Consider the following 19,776-nt stretch of genomic DNA (forward strand, 5'->3'; position numbering starts at 1 on the left):
GAGCTCAAGCAGAGAGAGATATCGAATTAGAGCAGGTAGTTTTGTTAAGTGGATGAGGCCCCTCTCCCAGCTCTGACTAACGAAGCTCGGGAGCCCCGTGAGCCTAATCAACCCAGGTTGCCGGGCCCTATTTTATACCATCCTTCCGACTTCTCATCTCCCCCCACCCCATTTAACCCCACCTCTCCTACTCCCACTCCCATAATATTGTCCCGACCAATCAGTGATGTTAAAGTTATTTACATAGAATTTCATAGTATTGCATAAAAGAACGATAAGCGTTCTGACTAATTGAAATCCAAATACCAGCTATTTAATTTTTCTGCGATTGTCAGCGTATGCTCTCAAACATATTTATCCAAGTTAGGATGATACTGTGGTAGCGAAAGACTCCATTCAATATACATTAACGCATTACCGTCAGTATATATTGAATAGAGTATTTCGTAATAATTTTTAATTATCTGCTATTGTCATTAGATATTTTACTATGCTGATATCATGAAAAACTCACCTCAGATGAAATATGCCTCCTTGATAGTGATGCTCTTTTCAGCAAATACCCCTTTTACTTCATGATTTCTTCCATTCTGTGGACCGTGTTATTAAAAATTTAAATGGTGGGAAAATAACGTAACTCTCATGTTCATCAGCAATCGATCGCTGTTAAAATTGTATCTATATTCTGGGATTTTGAAAAAATAAATGAGAACGACTTTATTACTCGTCTTTGCTTGGCATAGTCTTTAAATGTGCAGAAACCAACTGTGCATCGGCATTTGGTCAATTAAATTGTTGCATATTATTTTCTTCTCAGGAGATTATTTGAGCGGTTATTCATTATCAACTCCACCTATATTGCAATAAACTCTAGTAGGTATCTCCCTTGAATATGAAGACTTGTTCCGTATTTTTGAAATCGATTTATTATCATTTAATTTACAAAATTTATATCTAAGTCTATTTCAATTGTCAGCATTCCTTACTTAGATTACGGGTCCGTAATTCTTAACTTACTATATTATCCTCTTTATAATTACCTAAACTTAGCATACTCTTTACCATCCCTGTTCTTGGGGAGGAATGATAGCGTCGTTTAGCTATCTTAGTCTTTAATTCCTAAGTTACTATATTATCCTCTTTATAATTACCTAAACTTAAGCATACTCTTTACCATCCCTGTTCTGGAGAAGGGATGATAGCGTCGTTTAACGCTTTTAGTCTTTGACTGTCCCGCATGAATGTCAGAAGGGCCGAAAGTAAAAATAACTGGGACACCAATCATATTTGGCACCGCCGATACAGACGTGAGCAATGCAGTCTTCTTCACCGACTTGGCTCCAGGCTTACTGGCTAGGCCGTATGCAAGCCTTTTCTCCCTTCTGATGTGGCGCCTGGCAATGGCTCTCAACTGAGGATCACCGCGACATACGTCACACCATTTTCGAGATACTTGGGCCGCATTTAAGAGTGAGTGGGGCTCCAGCATTCTGAAAATATTCTGGGTTATTTCCACTGGCAGACTTACAACTGGATTACATTCAGGTGTGGCAACACCAAGAAGGCGCATCAGCTTTCCGAAAAATTCCATGTTGCTGGTGCTGTAGGAAACTGGAGAATGATCTCTGCTGCTGACGACTGCCTCTTTATACCATCCTTCCCACTCATAATCTTCCCCCACTCCATTTACCCCCCACCATTTCTGCTCCCCCACTCCAGCAGTATTGTTTCAACCAATCAATCATTGATGTCAAAATTAGTTACATCTGATTTCTTCGTTTCAGACCACTAGATTTGCGAATTCTTAAAATCTGGAATTCAAATATTGTAATTAGAATAAACAAATCATAGAAACATCTCAGCCGCACGATAAGAATTATTGATTGTTAACGAATTTGTTATTTTTGAAGCATAATGAGTTCAGAATTTCTCGTGAGATTTTACTTTAGGATATTACCATTGAAAGTTCAATATATTGAAATCAAGGATAACGTATGCATCTAAATACAAAATATACTTGATTGAAGTATATTTCTTCCCGTGTAAGGAGTTTCCAAGAACGACGCACAGCAGGCGATTTCATGGGACATGAATCTTTTAAAAAATTATATAATTTTCTGAACCCTTCTATTGACGAGTATTAAATTTCTCAATTTTTCACTTTTTTTCAACTCTATCCACGCAATTAGTCAAACCAGACATTTTGCTTAAGTGGAGGTATAATAGGAACGAGATCAATCGAATGTATTGTCTTATTCACTCGTTTAGTTTTTCAGTAATTAACTGAATACCCCAGAAGAATATATGTTTATACAGTGACTCAACTAGTACAATGCTCGTTCCATCGGGCGCATCACTTTTGGTACAATAATAAGACGAGCTGTTAGCGATATTTTCTTAACTAAATCAAACTGTATTGAAACCACTTATTCTGAAATGACTAAAAAACTTATAATTTTACATTTTCAACTCCCAGATGCATGGCGCGCCATGTTTCAACAATGCGCCCATTTTCCACAAACATTACAATGCGCATCGTCTGCACCTTGTCAACTGATCTATCAGAGCATTTGATTGGCGGAACGCCACCACTCTTCTCTTTCCACCATTATCCTAAAGATGCAGACTGCAATGTTTGTAGAATATAAACGCAATGCTCAAATTGAACGCGGCGTCCATCGAGAATGAAAAATGCCATTAATCTTGACCTCTTAAGCCTCCTAGCTAAAATTTGTAATTTTATGCTATTACTGTTTTAGGTCACCCATAAGGTAACGGCGCAAGTGATGGTCCTCAAGATGAATCAGTTACCAGCAAACAGGCCGAACATGCTTAAAGAAGTACAATTAATGAATAAACTTAGTCATCCTAACATACTTAGGTAAGTTGAATTTTTCTCTAATTTTACTTTTTAAATTACTAGTTTAGACAAATATGTTGAGTCCGCTGAGAAGTTATGAGGCTGTTGTAAACTCCGGGTAACTGGATGATCCATATTGTTTATAAAAGGTGACCCCGAACAACTAACCTGATCGTGGGCAGTTACAACTAATAAAGACCAAAAGAGAATGTGATGGGATTCTGTGGGATCAAACACTGAAATGTACTATGCCGGGCTACGCCGGAGTGATAACAAAGAATCGCACAGAGAAAGAGAAAATCTTCTCCTTCTGGTTGAACAGTATCGTTTCGTTAATCTACTAAGAAAATAGGATTGTTACAACAATTTCAGATGAAATCGCTCAGTAAGTTGGGAAATATGGGACAAAACAAAATCTTAGATGATTACAATCGGGTAAAACTTACGGTAGCCGACAGTTAACGGATGGAACGAAGACGCTATTACTCACTCTCGTTGTTGGTTGTTGGATTTGGAAAATTCATTAGAGCACTAAAAGAGATGGACGGTGGCGAGATTAACGACTTCAGTAGTTCAGTGCCAAGATCTACTTGTCAAGACTTTTCACCTGCCTGATGGCAAGGTTTCTAATCGGGAATTTGAATAGCGCCCAATCGATGACCTCGACTTTCCATTTGACGGGGGATGACGGTACAGCCAATTGTGGACCTCGATCGTTTGCTTGACTTGTTAAGGAGTTTTGATCGCAGACCAATAGGGAGAGTGTCAGAATTGATCCGGTAAATGATTAAATACTTAATCTAGCGGTGTTCAATTCCCTTATTTACGACTGAGTACAAAGCTGCTTTCAGGATGCTTCCAGCTGAATCTCCGTTGATCAATTAATCGCGGTATTTATTTAGTTCTTAGAGAGATCAAGAGATGAAAGGGGTATCACTGGACAGACAATTTAACCCTCTTTTGTTTTTTAATTATTGAATTTTCTTTTGTATCCATTGCGTCCTTCTGCTGATGTAATATAGAGCAGGGCTCGGCAACCTTCAGGTAGCCAGGAGATATCCTATTATTAGGGTCGGGATAATCTCCAAATCCTAATGGGCACCCAATTAGCCATCGTTTGCCTGCGAATAAGTCCCAGTGGTTACGACATTGCCATCAGCTACGTACAGTGGCGTGCGAGTTTAACAAAAATGGCTGATCTGCCAGAATTGGCGCAAAATTGATGCATTGTTATCGATTTGTATCATAAGTTGAAGTTGCAATAGTATTATTCATATCCCTCTAAATTCCGTTCGAATATTATATCTCATTCCAGTATATCAGAAACGGAAAGTCTGGGATAAATAAAATAAAAACTAAGTAATTCAATTTTATCAGTCACAATGAAACAGCCTCTTTTCCGAAGGGCTGCCATAAGCCTCATTCAGGCCTAACTCGGTTTTTTTGACCAGCGATTGAAAGAAGTTTGATACGTTAAATGCAAATCTTTCTCCGGCTATCAATATAATGATTTTTTCAGTGAAGTCAGGCAGCCTCAGTGAATTAATTCTTGGCTGCTGAAGCTTTTCCAGCCCTGTTCTCATCGTCGGTCTTTAGAATTCTTATAAGAGATCTTATTCTAATTTCGAATTCTCATATTCATTTTCTCTACAATGCCTATTAAGTTATCGCTCCAACTCAGAATTTTGGACATTTGTTCTATCTTATTTATTGAATTATTACAAATATCGTCTGGACGTAAAATAATTGTCAGTGGTGATTCCTCATCCTGAAAGCATTAGAAAATACCTTTTCTCAATATTGCTGCTTATTTCGAATTGATGGAAAATTGAAAATTGCCGCTTGATTGCACGGTCGCCCTCTGCCAGTATCGGTCGAACCATATCGGTAGCTTCGTTAAGGGAATGACGCGCCTCTCCCAGCTGTCACTAACGAAGCTTGGCAGCCACGTGAGTCCAAGTTACCGGGTCCCAGATATACAGTGAAAAAACCACCACCACTCTAGCATTTCTTGCACCGTTGTGCAGCCAGTTATCCCGCGCTCCTGATTTGGACAACTTCAACCCTGAATAAATCGAAGACGGTGCGTCCGATCGAAAAGTACTGCGGCTATTTCGATCCAGAATTAGCCCGGAATTTTGGGATGAAGGTTAGGCGTTCGGTTTTGGGATACCCTGTATATCATTCATCAAATTCATTTTTATTCATTTTTTCAGATGTCGACTTCTTATAGCATTAAAAAATTTCACTTTTTCATATTCAGGAATCGGGATTCGCACGAAAATCCTACCTTTGCTTTTCATTTTTTTAATTATCTTCCCCGGAAAAAAATTCTAATTTAAAAATGAAATTTGAAAAAAATCAATAAAAAAATTATCAATAGAAAAATATCAATATCCAATAGCAAGTAAACACTGCAAGATCAGAACCGAGTATTTCATTGATCAATTTACAACTCAAATTAACTCAGAACGAAAAAAAATGTATAATACTGTTGAGGTTGACATGTATTTCATCGCGACTATAATTATTAACAATGGCTTTCAAACGAACATAATCACGGTATGCTTTTTTGGGGGTGGAGAGGTAGCACCACGCTTAGCCTGTGTAATGAGAACCTCAATAATACCTTGTTCTAATTTAAACAAATTTATCAATTTCCACAAACAGGGAGGAGCAGCTTCGAGTTTACCCTGAAAACCATTATGCCACCCCTTCACCGTATTGTTGGGACGCGTTTTGTATTTGGCGCGTTCGCATTTATCTCTGGAATTGCGGCGACGTTCACATGTATGCAAGTTGCGCGCGCATAAATTTCCATCGCCTAGAAATTTTCAATATCTTTCTAACTTTCTGATCCAAATGATTGATCTGACTGGATAGAAAAAAAAGTACCATTATGCGGTGGATAATTTTTCCACTGTCTCCATAGTTTCATCGCGAAGGAGATAGTTTTTCCGATTCTTTTTCTAAAACTTTGAGAATTTCCCATAAAAACGCGGGTTTAACTGACTTTGTTTAAATCCTAACTTTGCTATGGGATTGCAAAAAAATTTGGAATTTTTCATTTCTGTTTAATTCTGGGATAGATTCGAGAAGCTTCAAAAAAAAATCATCAATTTATTATACTTCCTAGAATGCATGTATGCCAATTTCCAAATATGAAATGGTACTGAATTGTAGCTAAAATAATTAATAATAAAGCCATTTTTCTCTGTTCTTTAATAAAAAGGTTCATGGGCGTTTGTGTGCACGAGGGTCAACTCCACGCACTGACAGAATACATAAACGGAGGTAGTCTGGAACAGCTTATAATGGCAAGGCATACACCACTGAGCCATTTAAAACGAATGAACCTGGCCAGGGACGTGGCGCGTGGTATGGCCTACCTGCACAGTAAAGGAATTTTTCACCGGGATTTAACGTCAAAAAATGTCCTCATAAAACGAGACGAAACAAATGACGGTTTAATGGCTGTGGTAGGAGATTTTGGATTAGCGGCTAAAATACCTGACCCCAACTCTGGATATCGTCTAAGCACAGTGGGGAGTCCCTACTGGATGTCACCAGAGTGTCTCAAGGGACAGTGGTACGATCATCGTTCAGACATATTCTCCTTTGGAATTGTTGTCTGTGAATTAATTGGACGAGTACCGGCTGATCCTGATGTTTTACCTCGCTCTGACAATTTTGGGCTTGATTACCTCGCAGTTGCTGAGATTTGTGCCGCGGCTGATCCACCACCTGCCTTTCTTCAACTTGCCTTCAATTGTTGCACTGTAAGTTATTAATTTGTCTATCTTAAGGATATGCAAGTACGTTTATTCAGTTAGCAACTTTTTTTCAAATACAATTCTCATTCCGCGCAAAATATTGCTATTCCTACACTTTTTCGGATTTTTTATTGTTAAATAGGGTTTTTATTCAGATATTGTAAACAATTTTTTATTTAGTTCGTCACTTGGCTTTCGTTAATGTAACCTTCAGTGATCATATAACAACAGTGCCCATGCACTCATGTAGCCTCGTCTATTCCATCCCTATAGACTGCAGACGTACGAATTCAAACCGGGAGTTTTTCACTTATTTGTCCGGAAAAAATACAACAAACAGAGTCATAGATACGGTCACTGTATGAGACAGCGCTCTAAGACTACCGATTATTGAATTGAAGGTTTGAGCATGCAGCTCTTACGGATATCTCGTGATACATTTCCTTAAAAAAAAAATCTCACATACGAATACAATTACATACAATTACAATTTTCGTAGTTTTATTTCGTCATATATATTTATTATAAGACACTTGAACTTTGGGTCCCCGGCAGATTACGTAAACGAAGAAATATTGCATCTTATTGATAACTCTTTTTCGAAGATACTCATTTTCTAAGTAACCACTGATTTTTCCTCGCGAATGCCGTTGCTCCTTCATTAGGCGTTATCTTAAGATACGATCTCTGTCATATATAACGCTGGCACGATATTTGCGCGGGGACGTCGCCCCTAAACTACGGCACACCGTCCCGATTCTATATCGCCCGAAGGTCTCGGATATGTGTGGCAAGGACTCTGCTGCAGCCTTGCCTTTGCACTCTGCATCATCTTCTCAACAAGTCACGTTAAAAACAACGAAAACGTGTAAATATTATTGCCAAGTGTAAAATGAATGTTTAAGTGGTGTAAAGTTCTAATTGGAATGAAATATAATGAACTTCGTTCCAGTTAGATTTAACAATAAAAAATGTTCGCGCTACTTTGAAATTTCGTGAGTCATTACATAACGCAAAAACTTTATATTTTTTCACGTCAATACGATCGTAAGATTGGCAGACATTTCTTTTGTTATGTGAATTTTTGCAAAAAGGGTGTAAACATCCTTAATAAGTGAGAATGTCATGTCGGACTCAGTGATAAGAAAAGATAATCCGAAAATAATAGGTTTACCGTTTAAACAAAATATCGTTTTAGTTTAAACAAAAGATGTGAAGGTAGAAACAGAAAAGTAAATACCAAAAAATAAAGAGATATAAGCAGAAAATACAGCGGGGCAGAGAGTACTCAGATACCCATGTAGGGTAGTAGAAAACAGCCACTCATTGGGCCCAGATTGGCACCAAGTCCGCCGATAATCAGCGCCGATAACCGGCCAATCATCTGTCGATTATTGGAGCTTACCTCAATATCGAACTCAATAAATGTTCATTAGCACGTTCTCACATAGTGTTATCGCCGTTTTCATCAATTCTAGTTGCAGCAAAAAAGAAAAAGATAAAAATTAAAAAAAGCATGATTCTGATAGGATCGAACCTAAGTACTTCGGAGTTGTAGTCGCGCACGCTATCCGCTAGTCCATGCGGGTATTCTTATATTTTCTGTATTCTTATCTTGTCTTTAATCCGTAAAACCGAGCCTACAAGGTTTAGGATTTAATACTTATAGATTAGGTTGGTTATTTCCCGGACTTGATCGATTACGATCATCGGCTGGAGAACGGTATTTCATCTGGGCCTCGGTGATCGGTGAGGACATTATCGGCCAATAGAAGGCATTTCATCAGGGCCCCGATGATCGATGAGGACATTACCGGCCAATGAACGGCCTTTCATGGATACCCCGATGATCAATTCGGACATCATCGGCCAATGGACGGCATTTCATCGGGGCCCTCATGATTGATGTGGACATCATCGGCTAATCAACGACTTTTCATCAGAATCCCGATGATCGGGCAACCGATCTCGGCCAATGCTTGGCCCTGTTGTACAGGTCTGCAAATCCTACATGGGTAGGGCCACAGCTGCATGTGGAAGTGAAGCAATGCCAACACTACTAGGCCTCTATCTCCAAAAGCAATGGCTGCCGATAGGTTTTTCATGCGCTCAGAGATATTGTTCCAGACCTCGGACCCAGCAATTGCTAAGCTAGCTCTATAGGCCTCCGTGCGGAAATTAGGGAATACCAAAGCCTGCTACGCCCGAATTCGCTGACGAGGCCTAGAGGATGAACACTCAGCAAAAAAGTCAGCCAAATGAGTCGGAGAGCCCGTTTCCATCACCCGGAACATAAGCGATGCAACAGCTAAGGTCTCAGATGGAGAGCCACTCTAGATCGTGTCGTTGGCCTGAAATCGAGAAATCCCTCGATAATCCAAGAACAAAGCTCACAGCTCGATTGACTGTGCGCTGGCGCTGTCCCTTCAGGACCAAATCCCTTACAGGTGGGACGGGCAGTAAAAAATATGAGGGTAGATGCAGGTAGATTTATCAGCATTATACATAGAGAAACATCGGAGCAGTAGCATTCCTCCTTGGCTAATTGCTTACAGACTGTGAGGAGTGACAGCTAGTCTGAGTTTCTCCCGACGAATGCTCCTGTTCCACAAGCATCCCTACTCGGACAGTGGCTCTTGTCCCTCTTCATCAATGACATTGGCGTCTATCCTATCCACGAAATCTGCTTTATGTCGACGACCTGCAGATCTACCTGGACTGCTACCCATCAGAGCTGCATTTAGGCATTACTCGCCTTAATGAAAATATCCCCCGGATACAGGCATGAGCGGCTTCCAATCGTCTCTAGCCCAATGTTAAAACTAAGGCAATGTAAGGCTATCGTTCTAGGTGCCAAACGACTGATTAATGCATCGTTGAAGTTATTGATGGTGTCAGAAACCTGGGCGTATTTATCGAGAGCAAACTGAGTTTTTACTCCCATGTTCGTTGTGTGAGTTCCAAAGATTAACCGTGACTTTTACCAACTCTACTCTCTTTATGGCTGAGAGAACGGGCAAGAGAGGGAGGAAAAAATGGGGAACGTCACAGAAACAATAGAATAATGCAAATTATTGGAAGAATTCCAACTCCACACGTGTAAAAAAACCCATCCCAACACCCCAGAAATATACTATTTCTACGTTAATTTTTTTTTCAGTTGTTTGTAAACAAAAGTTTGCATTACAATGAAGGATGGATAAATTGTACCGGCCAAATACAAATGTGTTGCAGGAAAACGTGCAAACATGTACTAATTTTATTAATGGCACTGAAACAAATGACACGTGAAGGTCAAATGGTTTTGCACAGATCTTTCACTGAGCAATCAGGCTTCAATGGTCAAGCAGCCCTCTAATAGTTTAACAGCACCTCAACAAGACATCAACGAAACCTCGAAAGCACATGTCGGTACATTGGGAATGTTCTATTAGCTAATCGGTGCCTGTTGAAGAAATTCGATTCTAGGCTCGCACCTAGCCACTAAGCTACCGACGTCGGTCTCGATGCCTTTGAAATAGTTAATTGAACCGACAAATCTCTATGCTGATCACAACTATATAGTAAGCCCAAACCTATTGACAGGCTGTTGGAAAGGTTGGATCGCGTAGATGTAATGGATTAGATCATCCGGAGAATTTGGAAGCAAACAAGTGGACAGACAAATGTCAAGATTCCCATAATGAAAGTAGAATCAGAGTAATTGCTACTAATTTTCAACGTACTTCTTCGCTAACTCTAGAGGAAGCTGCATGCCAATTAGCCAAGCCATTATCAGACCCTCCATAGGACATCTCCAATGCCATTTCTCATGGTAATATTTATGAGAGCAAAGCAATTGCTACGTAGTATAAACTATGAGATGAGGCTGTGAAAGTTAAGCCGTTTGGAGCTTTCATTGGGAAGTCTCATGTCTACCCGACAGCTATTCCTGGTGACCCTACTGTGAAATTCACGGTAGTGGAGGTGAAATGCTCTTAATCTATCAAAAATGAAGAGAATTCCGTATCAAATCTAGCATACTTGAAGACTGATAAAAATGGGACTTGCTCTCTCAATATCAACCATCGTTATTACTATCCGATCCAGGGACAATTGTTAGCAATAGGGAGAAAGTCCTGTGATCTGATCATTGATACATTTGTTTTATATTGATATGTGAAATATTTGAAACTGTTCTGAAAACTGACTTTTATTTCATTATGCATTCTCGAGAAAAGTGCTTTTTGGCTCGTGGGCTTATATTACTCACTTTCAGATCGTGCGAGATAGCTCTGACAAGCCAAAATGGTTTTCTTCAGTGCATGGTCTGAAAAGTTTTGTCTAACGAATGTGTCTACATAACCTGAGCTGAAGGGAAGGATTATAATCACTTGAGAATCACCATTGTTTTTAGGCATTTAATGGAAAACCCTATCCCCACTAAAATCGTATTATGGTTCTAAGTCAGGCCCTTGTTGTTAATTCCAGCTTATGAGATGACTTTCAGCTACCTGGAGTTTGCCTATTTTGACTCCAAACATAAAGTCTGAGAAAACGTTATTTTAATACGTAAAGACTTGTTTCGAAATCCACTCTTGTCCTTTGTGTACTGCACACAGAAAAGACTGTACTTAAAATATGAGACTTAGAATATAATTCGAGGCATTTCAGATCTTCTACATTACGGGCTTGCAAACGTAAATAACTAGCTAAAACGACGTAATTTACGCCCAGAAATGCACAAATGTAAATTACGATTTTTGTGTGGTAAATTACAAGGGCCCATGATTTACGCTCCCTTTCTCGTCATTTACGACATCGCAATCACGCAAAATCTGTGATTGGGATTGTAAATGCAAGGGCATGTAGAAAAAAAACTTTTTTGGTCAACATTAAGTCCTCAAGTTTGAGAATATTTTCGGTTATCTACACATGACTTTCAGTGACATTTTTCAACATTAGCCCAAAAGAATTTGAAAAATTTGAGAAACAATAAGAGTGCTGGCTAGATAATCTGTAGAAGTACATTTTCTACTTGTTGTAAGTAACAAATCTACTTCTTACTAGTGCAACATATGCCTTTCAGCAGTACAAATGGCCTTGATAAAACTTCCCTGTTTTTTTTAGTTCAAAAAGTAGGAAAATGTGCGTTTTCGCCAAGAACGTCTTGGTACTCGGGACAAGTAGATTCTGCCGGGATCAATAGATTTTTTTGAAATATATTACAACGAATTAAATTTATTTTCCATGATGTAGACCTACTCCCACGACCGGCGTGATAAATTGACTGTCGATTAAGGTGAAAATTATATTTTTTAATAAAATAAAACGATCACTATTCGAAGTCGATAGAGTGTTATGTTTCATACTTTTCGGAGACTTAATCAATTGAATTGTTGATGTATTTTTATTTCAGTATGAACCAAAGTCACGTCCACTGTTTCCGGAAATTGTAACGATTCTGGAAAATTTAATAATTGAAGAACAAAATAAAGGAAGCCTAAGTAAACGACAATCAGTCGACCCAGCGCTGATCACGAGCATGGATGAAATAGCGAGAGTAGGGAGGACATTTACAAGAAGGATTGCAAAGCACCGGAGTTTGTCTGCTGATGCTAGAGGTTGCAATACTGCCACGCCATCGGATAAGGCCAGGTGCCACTCAGCCAGGCGAATTGCTGAGTTGGCGAGTCGACGAGATCCCCACTATCGTCCTATGACTGCTAATCCTTTTCACGCTCTTGGTGGAGTCAAAAAAATCCTTGGTGACTTGTTTTCAAGTTGCTTAGAGCTTCCGTCTCTCGAAGACGTAAGGCTCAGTGTTACTGATGGAGTTAGTGGAAAGTTTAAACCTGCCCAAAATGACAGTATTGCAAAAATTCTGGAGAGGAAAAAACCGAGCTCAGAGCCTAGCAGTCCTACAGCTAGAAAAAAATGGGAAAAGAAGGTAAACTTGGACATTTTACGTATTAAGTTTGAAATTCAGAAGAGAATATGAAAAAATAATCCTTACAGGTCATTAAAAAAAAGAGACGCTCATTGTTCATATTCATTAAAAAAATTTGACCTATGTTATTTTCAATGCTATTATCAATGCTAATGTATATCATCATAGTATTTTGGGAAGAGCTTGAAATATTAGTACTAATATCTCGATGTGTTTGAATAAACAGACCAATTGTACGCAATTTCCTTTTCTTAAAAGAAAAATTTTGGTAATTAATTAGTCGATTCGCCCCAGGTCATAATTTTGACGCGCTCAATTGATCGTCTTTATATTTCATTACTTTGGCATTTTATGAGCATCTATCTACTGTGACGTGAATTAAGGGATAATTTCAATGCCCGATCTTCACCGCTTTTTGCGTTACCCAGGATCAACGGCGGCTGAGATGGTGTGCGTGGCCCCATAGATAATACAGGTTGGTTCCTGGTAGCTCAGTTGGTAAGAGTACCCACTGCGTAACTGGAAGGGTTCGAGTCTTGGCTGAGGCTCTGGCATTCTTTTCTTTATGAAATTCTAATTTGAATTTTTTTCAACGTTCAAAGACAGAGGACAAAACAATGAGATGAATGATTAGACAATCTTAAACAGTATTCCTCCATCGTACCAATTAGACCACAACACTTCACCCCACATCTAACCTTCTCCGTCTAAATACGATGACCGATATACCTGTGCTGCCCACCGGCAGCCGAAGCAATATTATTAAACAGTAAATAATATATTAAGATGATTATATTATATACTATATTACTCAGTTGAATATGTTAATAAATTCAATTAAATATATATTGAATAAACAGACTCATCGCATCATCCAAAAAGAGAGGTCAAAGGGGGAGGAGAGCTGCGGTATCCTAAGCGACGATTGGACCTGCAGAAGTCTATCTTCATCGATCGTTTTGTGCTATCGTAGTCATTTTAGCCAGGGACCTGGGAAAATTCTTGGTGCGAATTCACTAAATAATTACCGGTACATTTCGTCCTGGTTTTTACGTAGGCGTAGCGTGTCCTCAGAAAAACATTAGGTAATTGTATGGTTTAGGTCCACCAAAAACTATAATCAATTAAACAATACTTTCTCTGATGAAACACCCATTCGTATCCTCTCAGTATCCAGAAATTGAAGAAAGAAAAGAGGCAGAAACAACAAGGAGAAAAAAGATCGTAAAACAGTCTAGACTCTAGAGGTGGGCAACCTTAGATAGGTTAGGAGCTGCAGCCATAAAGTTATTAAGGCTCCAATTATAGGGAACCTAACCTTATTACAAGGGTTGCCGTATATTCCTGTGGTGGGGGTAATGTCGGAAGATGGCGCATGCGCGTGATTGGAATGCTAGGGCAAAATTGTTTGAATTTTTTGCACGTATTTGGACATTTTCTTTTCAATATAAAAAATGGAAGTAATATTTTTTATTTTCAAAGTTTGATCATCACTAATATTTCCACTCATTTGTTCAAGTCACTGAAGCTGGTCCAAACAATTTCAGTTTCCTTGCTATTGGAAAAGGGAATCTTTTTTTAATATAAAAACTCGACAAGAAGTGGAGGGGAAAATTTTGCATTCTTTTAACAAAATGTTAGCAGTAATGAAAATTGGACAACTCAATGTTCTTTCTCTCAAGTTCACGATCCCACTTTCAATTTCATCGTTAACTGTTGACTTTCAACCATCATATTATATCATATTACCTTTATTCTTTGTCCAAAAAAAAAAAGTGCGAATACGGGAAAAACACATTTTCAGGACAATTTTTCAGCGAAAAAAGTGTAGGCCGATCTGTATTGATACCTCAATAAATTATGCGTTAAATATCTCCAAAGATTGAAGAACTCTGATAAGTTTTTCATTGTAAAAAGCTTGTGCATTTTAAGTTGGCATTGAGAGCGGAAAACAAATTTTCCGTTCTGTAAACTCAATTAGAACAACCAATAACCAATCAAAAAAATAACAACAACAAATGTAATGATTAAAAAAAAATATCCATTAGACATTGAAAAATTTTGAGTATTGAATATTCCCACTATTCTTGCCTACACGAAGGACATGATGAGCTCCCAGGGGGTGCTGTCATAAACTTAATGGAGGTTGGGAGCTGGAGTATCCCTAAAATTCCTTAAATCTTCCCACCCCCTGCGGTCGCTGTTGATACGACGAGTGAGTGGCAGTATATTCAATGATTTGAATTGTTACAGGAGAGTAGCGGCGAATAAATCGCTCGTCGTGTTTAGTCAATGGCAATAGATGGTTGGGCGAGGTGAATTCACGATTTTTAGTAAATTTACTCAGGACCGTTTGGAGATCCATCTTTTTGTGTGTCCATTGTCTATAAGTATACCAACCTGTGGTATGTTTGGGGCCGACAACATCAACACGTCCTCACCGTAACCCTATACAACGCCGAAAGCGGTGTTGTAACATCCACCTGTCCCATACTAATTATTTCCCTCTGGAATGCTGGCCAGATCCTTAATTAGTTGAGGAAACCCATTCCAATAAATATACAACATCCAGAATGGTTTCGTGGACCTAAACTAGACCACTCCACTTACCACTGGAGGATATCCTCTATTGATTAATCACATCCTTTCGTCTGGGATATTTTGAATCGAGCGATATTGTCGTGTGACCCTTAGTTGGATTAGTATGGTGGGGAAACCCTCGCTGCCTGACCGGAATCCTCAGGTCGCGTGCTATGACCAGTGTAGGGCTAACGTAAAATATTAAAAGTGAAGGAACGCCAAAAAATAAAATGTAATTATTCTAGGTTGCAACAAAGGTGGGAGTAGCGAGTCTATTTACACATCCCCTCTTTCGAGATGGGTGGGAACCTCGTCGTCGATTGAGCTGCGAGTCGGGCTTCTGGAGTTGCGTCGGAGAGGACTTGAGCCCAGAGCCACCGAATCGCCGTCATGCCTCAACCCTGAGTAGTTCAGCAGCTAGCAGTCTCTTTCTGTTGGATGATCACCGAACGAGCTCAATATATACCGACTCATCAGAGGACATAGCAAGCCTAGGAGGCGGAGACTCTTCATGCTGGGAGGAGAGATTTGGGGGGATTGGATCTTCTAGTAGAACCATTTCCAAAATCGTTGAATATTTCGAAAGGAAACAGGCTACGGCAGGGGGTCTGAGAATTGGTTTTGATCATACCATTGAGGCTGCACCAAGCAGAATTGGTCTTTTACGTGCTAGCCTCGAAGGTACTGTACCTTTATGTAATATTTCAGCTGCACAGCGACTCGTCGTGTGCGAGGGCGCTGTTAGAAGTAAATTACCCCTTTTTGATAAAAAGTGACTCTTCCGACGCTTTCAAAACTGAATTGTGAGTATCCTTTGAATTACTTTGAAAATATTTTCAGTTTCTTCTTATGTATGTAGGATAAAGACATTTAAAAGTGGAAAGATTTTTTAAGGATATTTTTGTTTCCACTCACATACATTATATTACCTTTATCTGTGCTATTAAAATGTTTAAAAGGCTATGTCAAAACATCTTTTTTAGTAGAGAATAGGTTTTCTATGAAGAAAATTGTATTAAAAAATCAGGTAAACCTTTTATTACTGTAGACATCAGCCAAATAATACGCAAATTTTTATTCTTTCAGCGTTTCACATGGCCAATGTAATCGTTAGTACGTATTTAGTACCTTCATTCGATAAATCGGTTGAACGCATTAGACAAGGTATGGATTCTGAGCGATTAATTTGAGATATGTTTTGTTCAGTTGAAGAAGAGATACCAATGAGAAATCAGTAAATCTTCGATGGTTGCGTTCAGCATTACTATTTTGATCGTATAATCGGCATTTTTCTCCATTGATTCATCAATTAAGAATTCAAAGTCATCGCGTAGATAGAAAGGTACTTTTCCCCCTCAAATGGAAACTGTAAAATCACTTTTTATTTCTCGACGAAAAGAAACTCGGCTATCTCCTCTGGGAGTCATGAGATTGCAAATGTGACTGTGATGTTTTCTCATAATTTAGTAATGAAAATTACATTTGGAAGTTTTGATAAATCGTTGAACCTCCGTCCTCCGTCCAGCAGTATTTTTTTCGAGAAATAGAAAATGAGCAAGTCTTTTAACACCTTCCTCTATTACTGTTTCATTCAAAAATTATTTTTACTACAAAAATCAATGGATAAATCAAGTAAAGGTGAGTCAACTCAATTTTAAAAAATAGAGTCGTGGCTGAATGGTGAACAACTAATCCACAATTTAGGTACGTGGCTACCATCTTCGACAGTATCTTTTATTTCTTCACTCTTTACTGTCTCATGTTATTACATATTTCTGTTCCCTTCTTCCTCCCCTTCCATACCAAATATTCATAAAGACGGTTGTTGTGGCCTCCGGGTGGCTGGACGATCGAATATTTCCCAAAAGGCCACCCCCAAGAACTAACTTGACCGCGACCAGTTACGTCCAAACGGAGACCAAACTAAAGTGGGATCGTATTGTGTGGGATAAAACACTAAAGTGTACCATGCTAGGTTACGCAGGAATTCTAATTAGGGAAAGGATCACGCAGAGAGAGAGAGAAAATCTTTCTACTGATTAATTTAGAGATGTTTATTGGGGTACTAAAAACACAGGATTGTTACAACAATCCAAGGTAAAACTGCTCAATTTGATGGGAGAGATAGGTAAAACCGAGGTGAAGGAAGAATTACAATTGATTCAAGACTTACAGTTGATGATAAACGGGGGGGATAGAAGGTGCGCGCGATCACTCAGTCGCGTCGTGGGCAGACTCGGCGGTTCCCTCGAAGGTTGAAGGGGTAGCTCTCGGTGATTCCTTGAAGACGAGACGATTCTCGGGGTGTGAAGGTGAGATCGGTGAACTTGGAGATTCGTTGCGATGGTCTAGGTGTTCAGGGCGTTCACCCGGCAGGTGAGAAGGTGCCGAACCGGGGGTTCGGGCAGTGTAAAGAAAGACCCCAATCTTCCGTCAGACCAGGGGTGGCGGCTCGGCTTCTCGTGAACTTCAGATGTCGGGTCACTTTATGGCTCGCTCGGTTTTCATTCACCAACAAAGCGAACACTTAGTGCAGCTTTATTACGATCTTTTGAGGCTGGACTGTGTCAGTGGGTCGGTCAGCAGGTACTTGTCGCTCCGTGCAAGTGTTGCCTTTTAAACCCAGAATGAATGAGTTCAGGGGAGTCCTCGTTGCCAATTTGATTTCTTCTTACTTACGCAGCTTCGGCGTGGCAATTTCTGAAGTGGGTTGGCTCAACTAGTCTGCAATAGACTTACACAGCTCAGGCGTAATTGTTGATGAAGACGGTCTGGTCCCGTAGGTAGGACTCCGCTTCCTCGAGGGTAGCGTGGCTGATGCAGGTGAAGACTAGCGATGAACCAACTTGGCGAATCAAGATGGTGACACAAGAAAACTGAAGTGACAGACTAAGGTACTCGAAGTGAAGTGCCGTCAAGTCAAGTGACAAGTGAAGAAGAAATCGTCTTCGCGGGTTGGGGCGGGATCATATATACCCTTGGTGGCGATCATCCCCCACCTAGGCCCGCGACCGTTATTTGGTAATAACTGTTATTAAGATAATAACAGATAACTTCATCTCCGTTCCACTAACTCACCTGAGCCAATATCGCCTCCTCCCGTAAACGGCGTTGTTCTTCATGCCGCTGACGAACTATCTCCATCTGGAGTTGCCTCTGGAAAAATGCCTCCCGTCGCTGGGCCTCAGCTTCGAAACGAGAAGGGTCCGCCCGCAAAAGAACTTGCAAGGCCAGCTCAAAGGTCTCGTCATGGAACCGGGCCCACTCACCCAAAAAGGAGGGGATTTCCCCAGCTTCACCCAGAAAGCTCAACAGAGAGGTAAACCAACGAGAGTTGACCTCCCGAAATTCAGAAATCTGAAAAAAAAAAAATTTTAATAAATAAATAAATAAATAATAGATATAAAAATAAATATATGTATGTATATAGTCCCGCGAGGAATTAATCGATATGCCGGGATTCGGCACTCATCATGGCGGTCCGCTTCCGGGAATTCGGGAGTTCGTTGTCTTGTTCTGAGAATCGGGAAAACCGTTGACAGCTGCGATCGTCGCTCGGGTGGCGTGATCTTCGTATTCCCGATTTTTACGACGTCTCGGCCTATCAGCGAAGTCCAGTTGATTTTGGGTCCATTGTGGGAGAGGGGTTACGCTTCCTGTCACTCACCTGTCGGTCCTAGGGGGCCTTTCAAGGGTGGGGGTTGTTGCAGGACGTTGGCTCCCTCCTTGGGTTGCACGCGTGTCAAATCCGCAGCGGGGCGTTTTACCGTAATGCATCTGGTGTCGGGCACCATGTCTTTGTTTCGGGGACCGTCGTAGCGCCGACTTCGCGACATAATTCTCATTAGGCTGACGTTTACAACCTGGCTTACTGGAGGGAGCGAGACGCCTCGTACCGTTTCCAGGTTTCAACCTGGGTCCAGGGGGGTGCACTCCTGTGTACGAGGGGCACGAGTCATCCCTCGCCTGGTGGCAGCTGGACGTCCTTCCCAGCTCCAGCCCAGGGCTTATATCTCGGTTTCTGGGAATTGCCTCCGATAACCGGGAGGATTCTTAGTATTGGGGTACTCGATTTCCCATTCACCTTTTCAGTTACAGAAGGGGGGGGAGGGAGGGTGAGGCCGCCTGAATCATCACCCTATTCTTTTGACATCATAAAATCTTCATACAAAACCTTGAACAAAATTCCTTGATGATTTCACTTAACATTATTCAATATCGGAATGAGTTTAGGGCTATGGGAATTGGTATTAAATATTAAAAGTTGTTAATGATGTTTTTATCCCAATAATAAGTAGTTTTATGAAAGAAATATTGAATTATTTTCCCATGCACAACATATCTAAAGGAAAAAATATTCTTGATAAATTCCCACCATGCTCTTGATTTTCAATAGGTTGTCGTCTGTAAAGCGAAAGGTCCTAAATACTATTCATAAGCATAGCTTTTCTGCTCTTACCTTTCCAGCGATGGACTTCTGATGATATTACATCCGAGAATTTTTGCTTATCTCGTTTTATTACTGTGCAATTTACTCCTAACGCGAAAGAAAAAAAAAATGCGTGTTATTTATCACGGCAGTCAACATACATTGTTCATTATTTTGTTGCTAGGTCTTCAATGATTTGTTGAGT

The 19,776-nt window shown here is 40.0% G+C and overlaps 1 protein-coding gene across 5 annotated transcripts in view; it reads left to right on the plus strand.

Moving 5' to 3' along the window:
- LOC105269354 (Dual specificity testis-specific protein kinase 1) overlaps positions 1–19,237 on the plus strand; it is a 38,308-nt gene extending 19,071 nt beyond the window's left edge. Inside the window, exons 2-7 of one of the 5 annotated variants that reach the window (XR_892429.1) lie at positions 2,760–2,881; positions 6,093–6,639; positions 12,032–12,562; positions 12,991–13,037; positions 13,165–13,331; positions 13,423–14,506. Coding sequence is in view for 2 of the 5 variants with exons in the window: in XM_011309508.1 (XP_011307810.1) it covers positions 2,760–2,881; positions 6,093–6,639; positions 12,032–12,562; positions 15,388–15,918 (1,731 nt within the window). In the remaining 3 variants the exon portion in view is untranslated. Of the gene's footprint in view, positions 1–2,759; positions 2,882–6,092; positions 6,640–12,031; positions 12,563–12,990; positions 13,332–13,422; positions 14,509–15,387 lie in introns of those variants that run through there. The other 4 variants (XR_892430.1, XR_892428.1, XM_011309508.1 and 1 more) reach the window with 4 other exon arrangements.
- Positions 19,238–19,776: the final 539 nt, after the last annotated feature.

Source organism: Fopius arisanus, unplaced genomic scaffold, assembly GCF_000806365.1.
Source record: "Fopius arisanus strain USDA-PBARC FA_bdor unplaced genomic scaffold, ASM80636v1 scaffold00068, whole genome shotgun sequence".
Taxonomy (NCBI): domain Eukaryota; kingdom Metazoa; phylum Arthropoda; class Insecta; order Hymenoptera; family Braconidae; genus Fopius; species Fopius arisanus.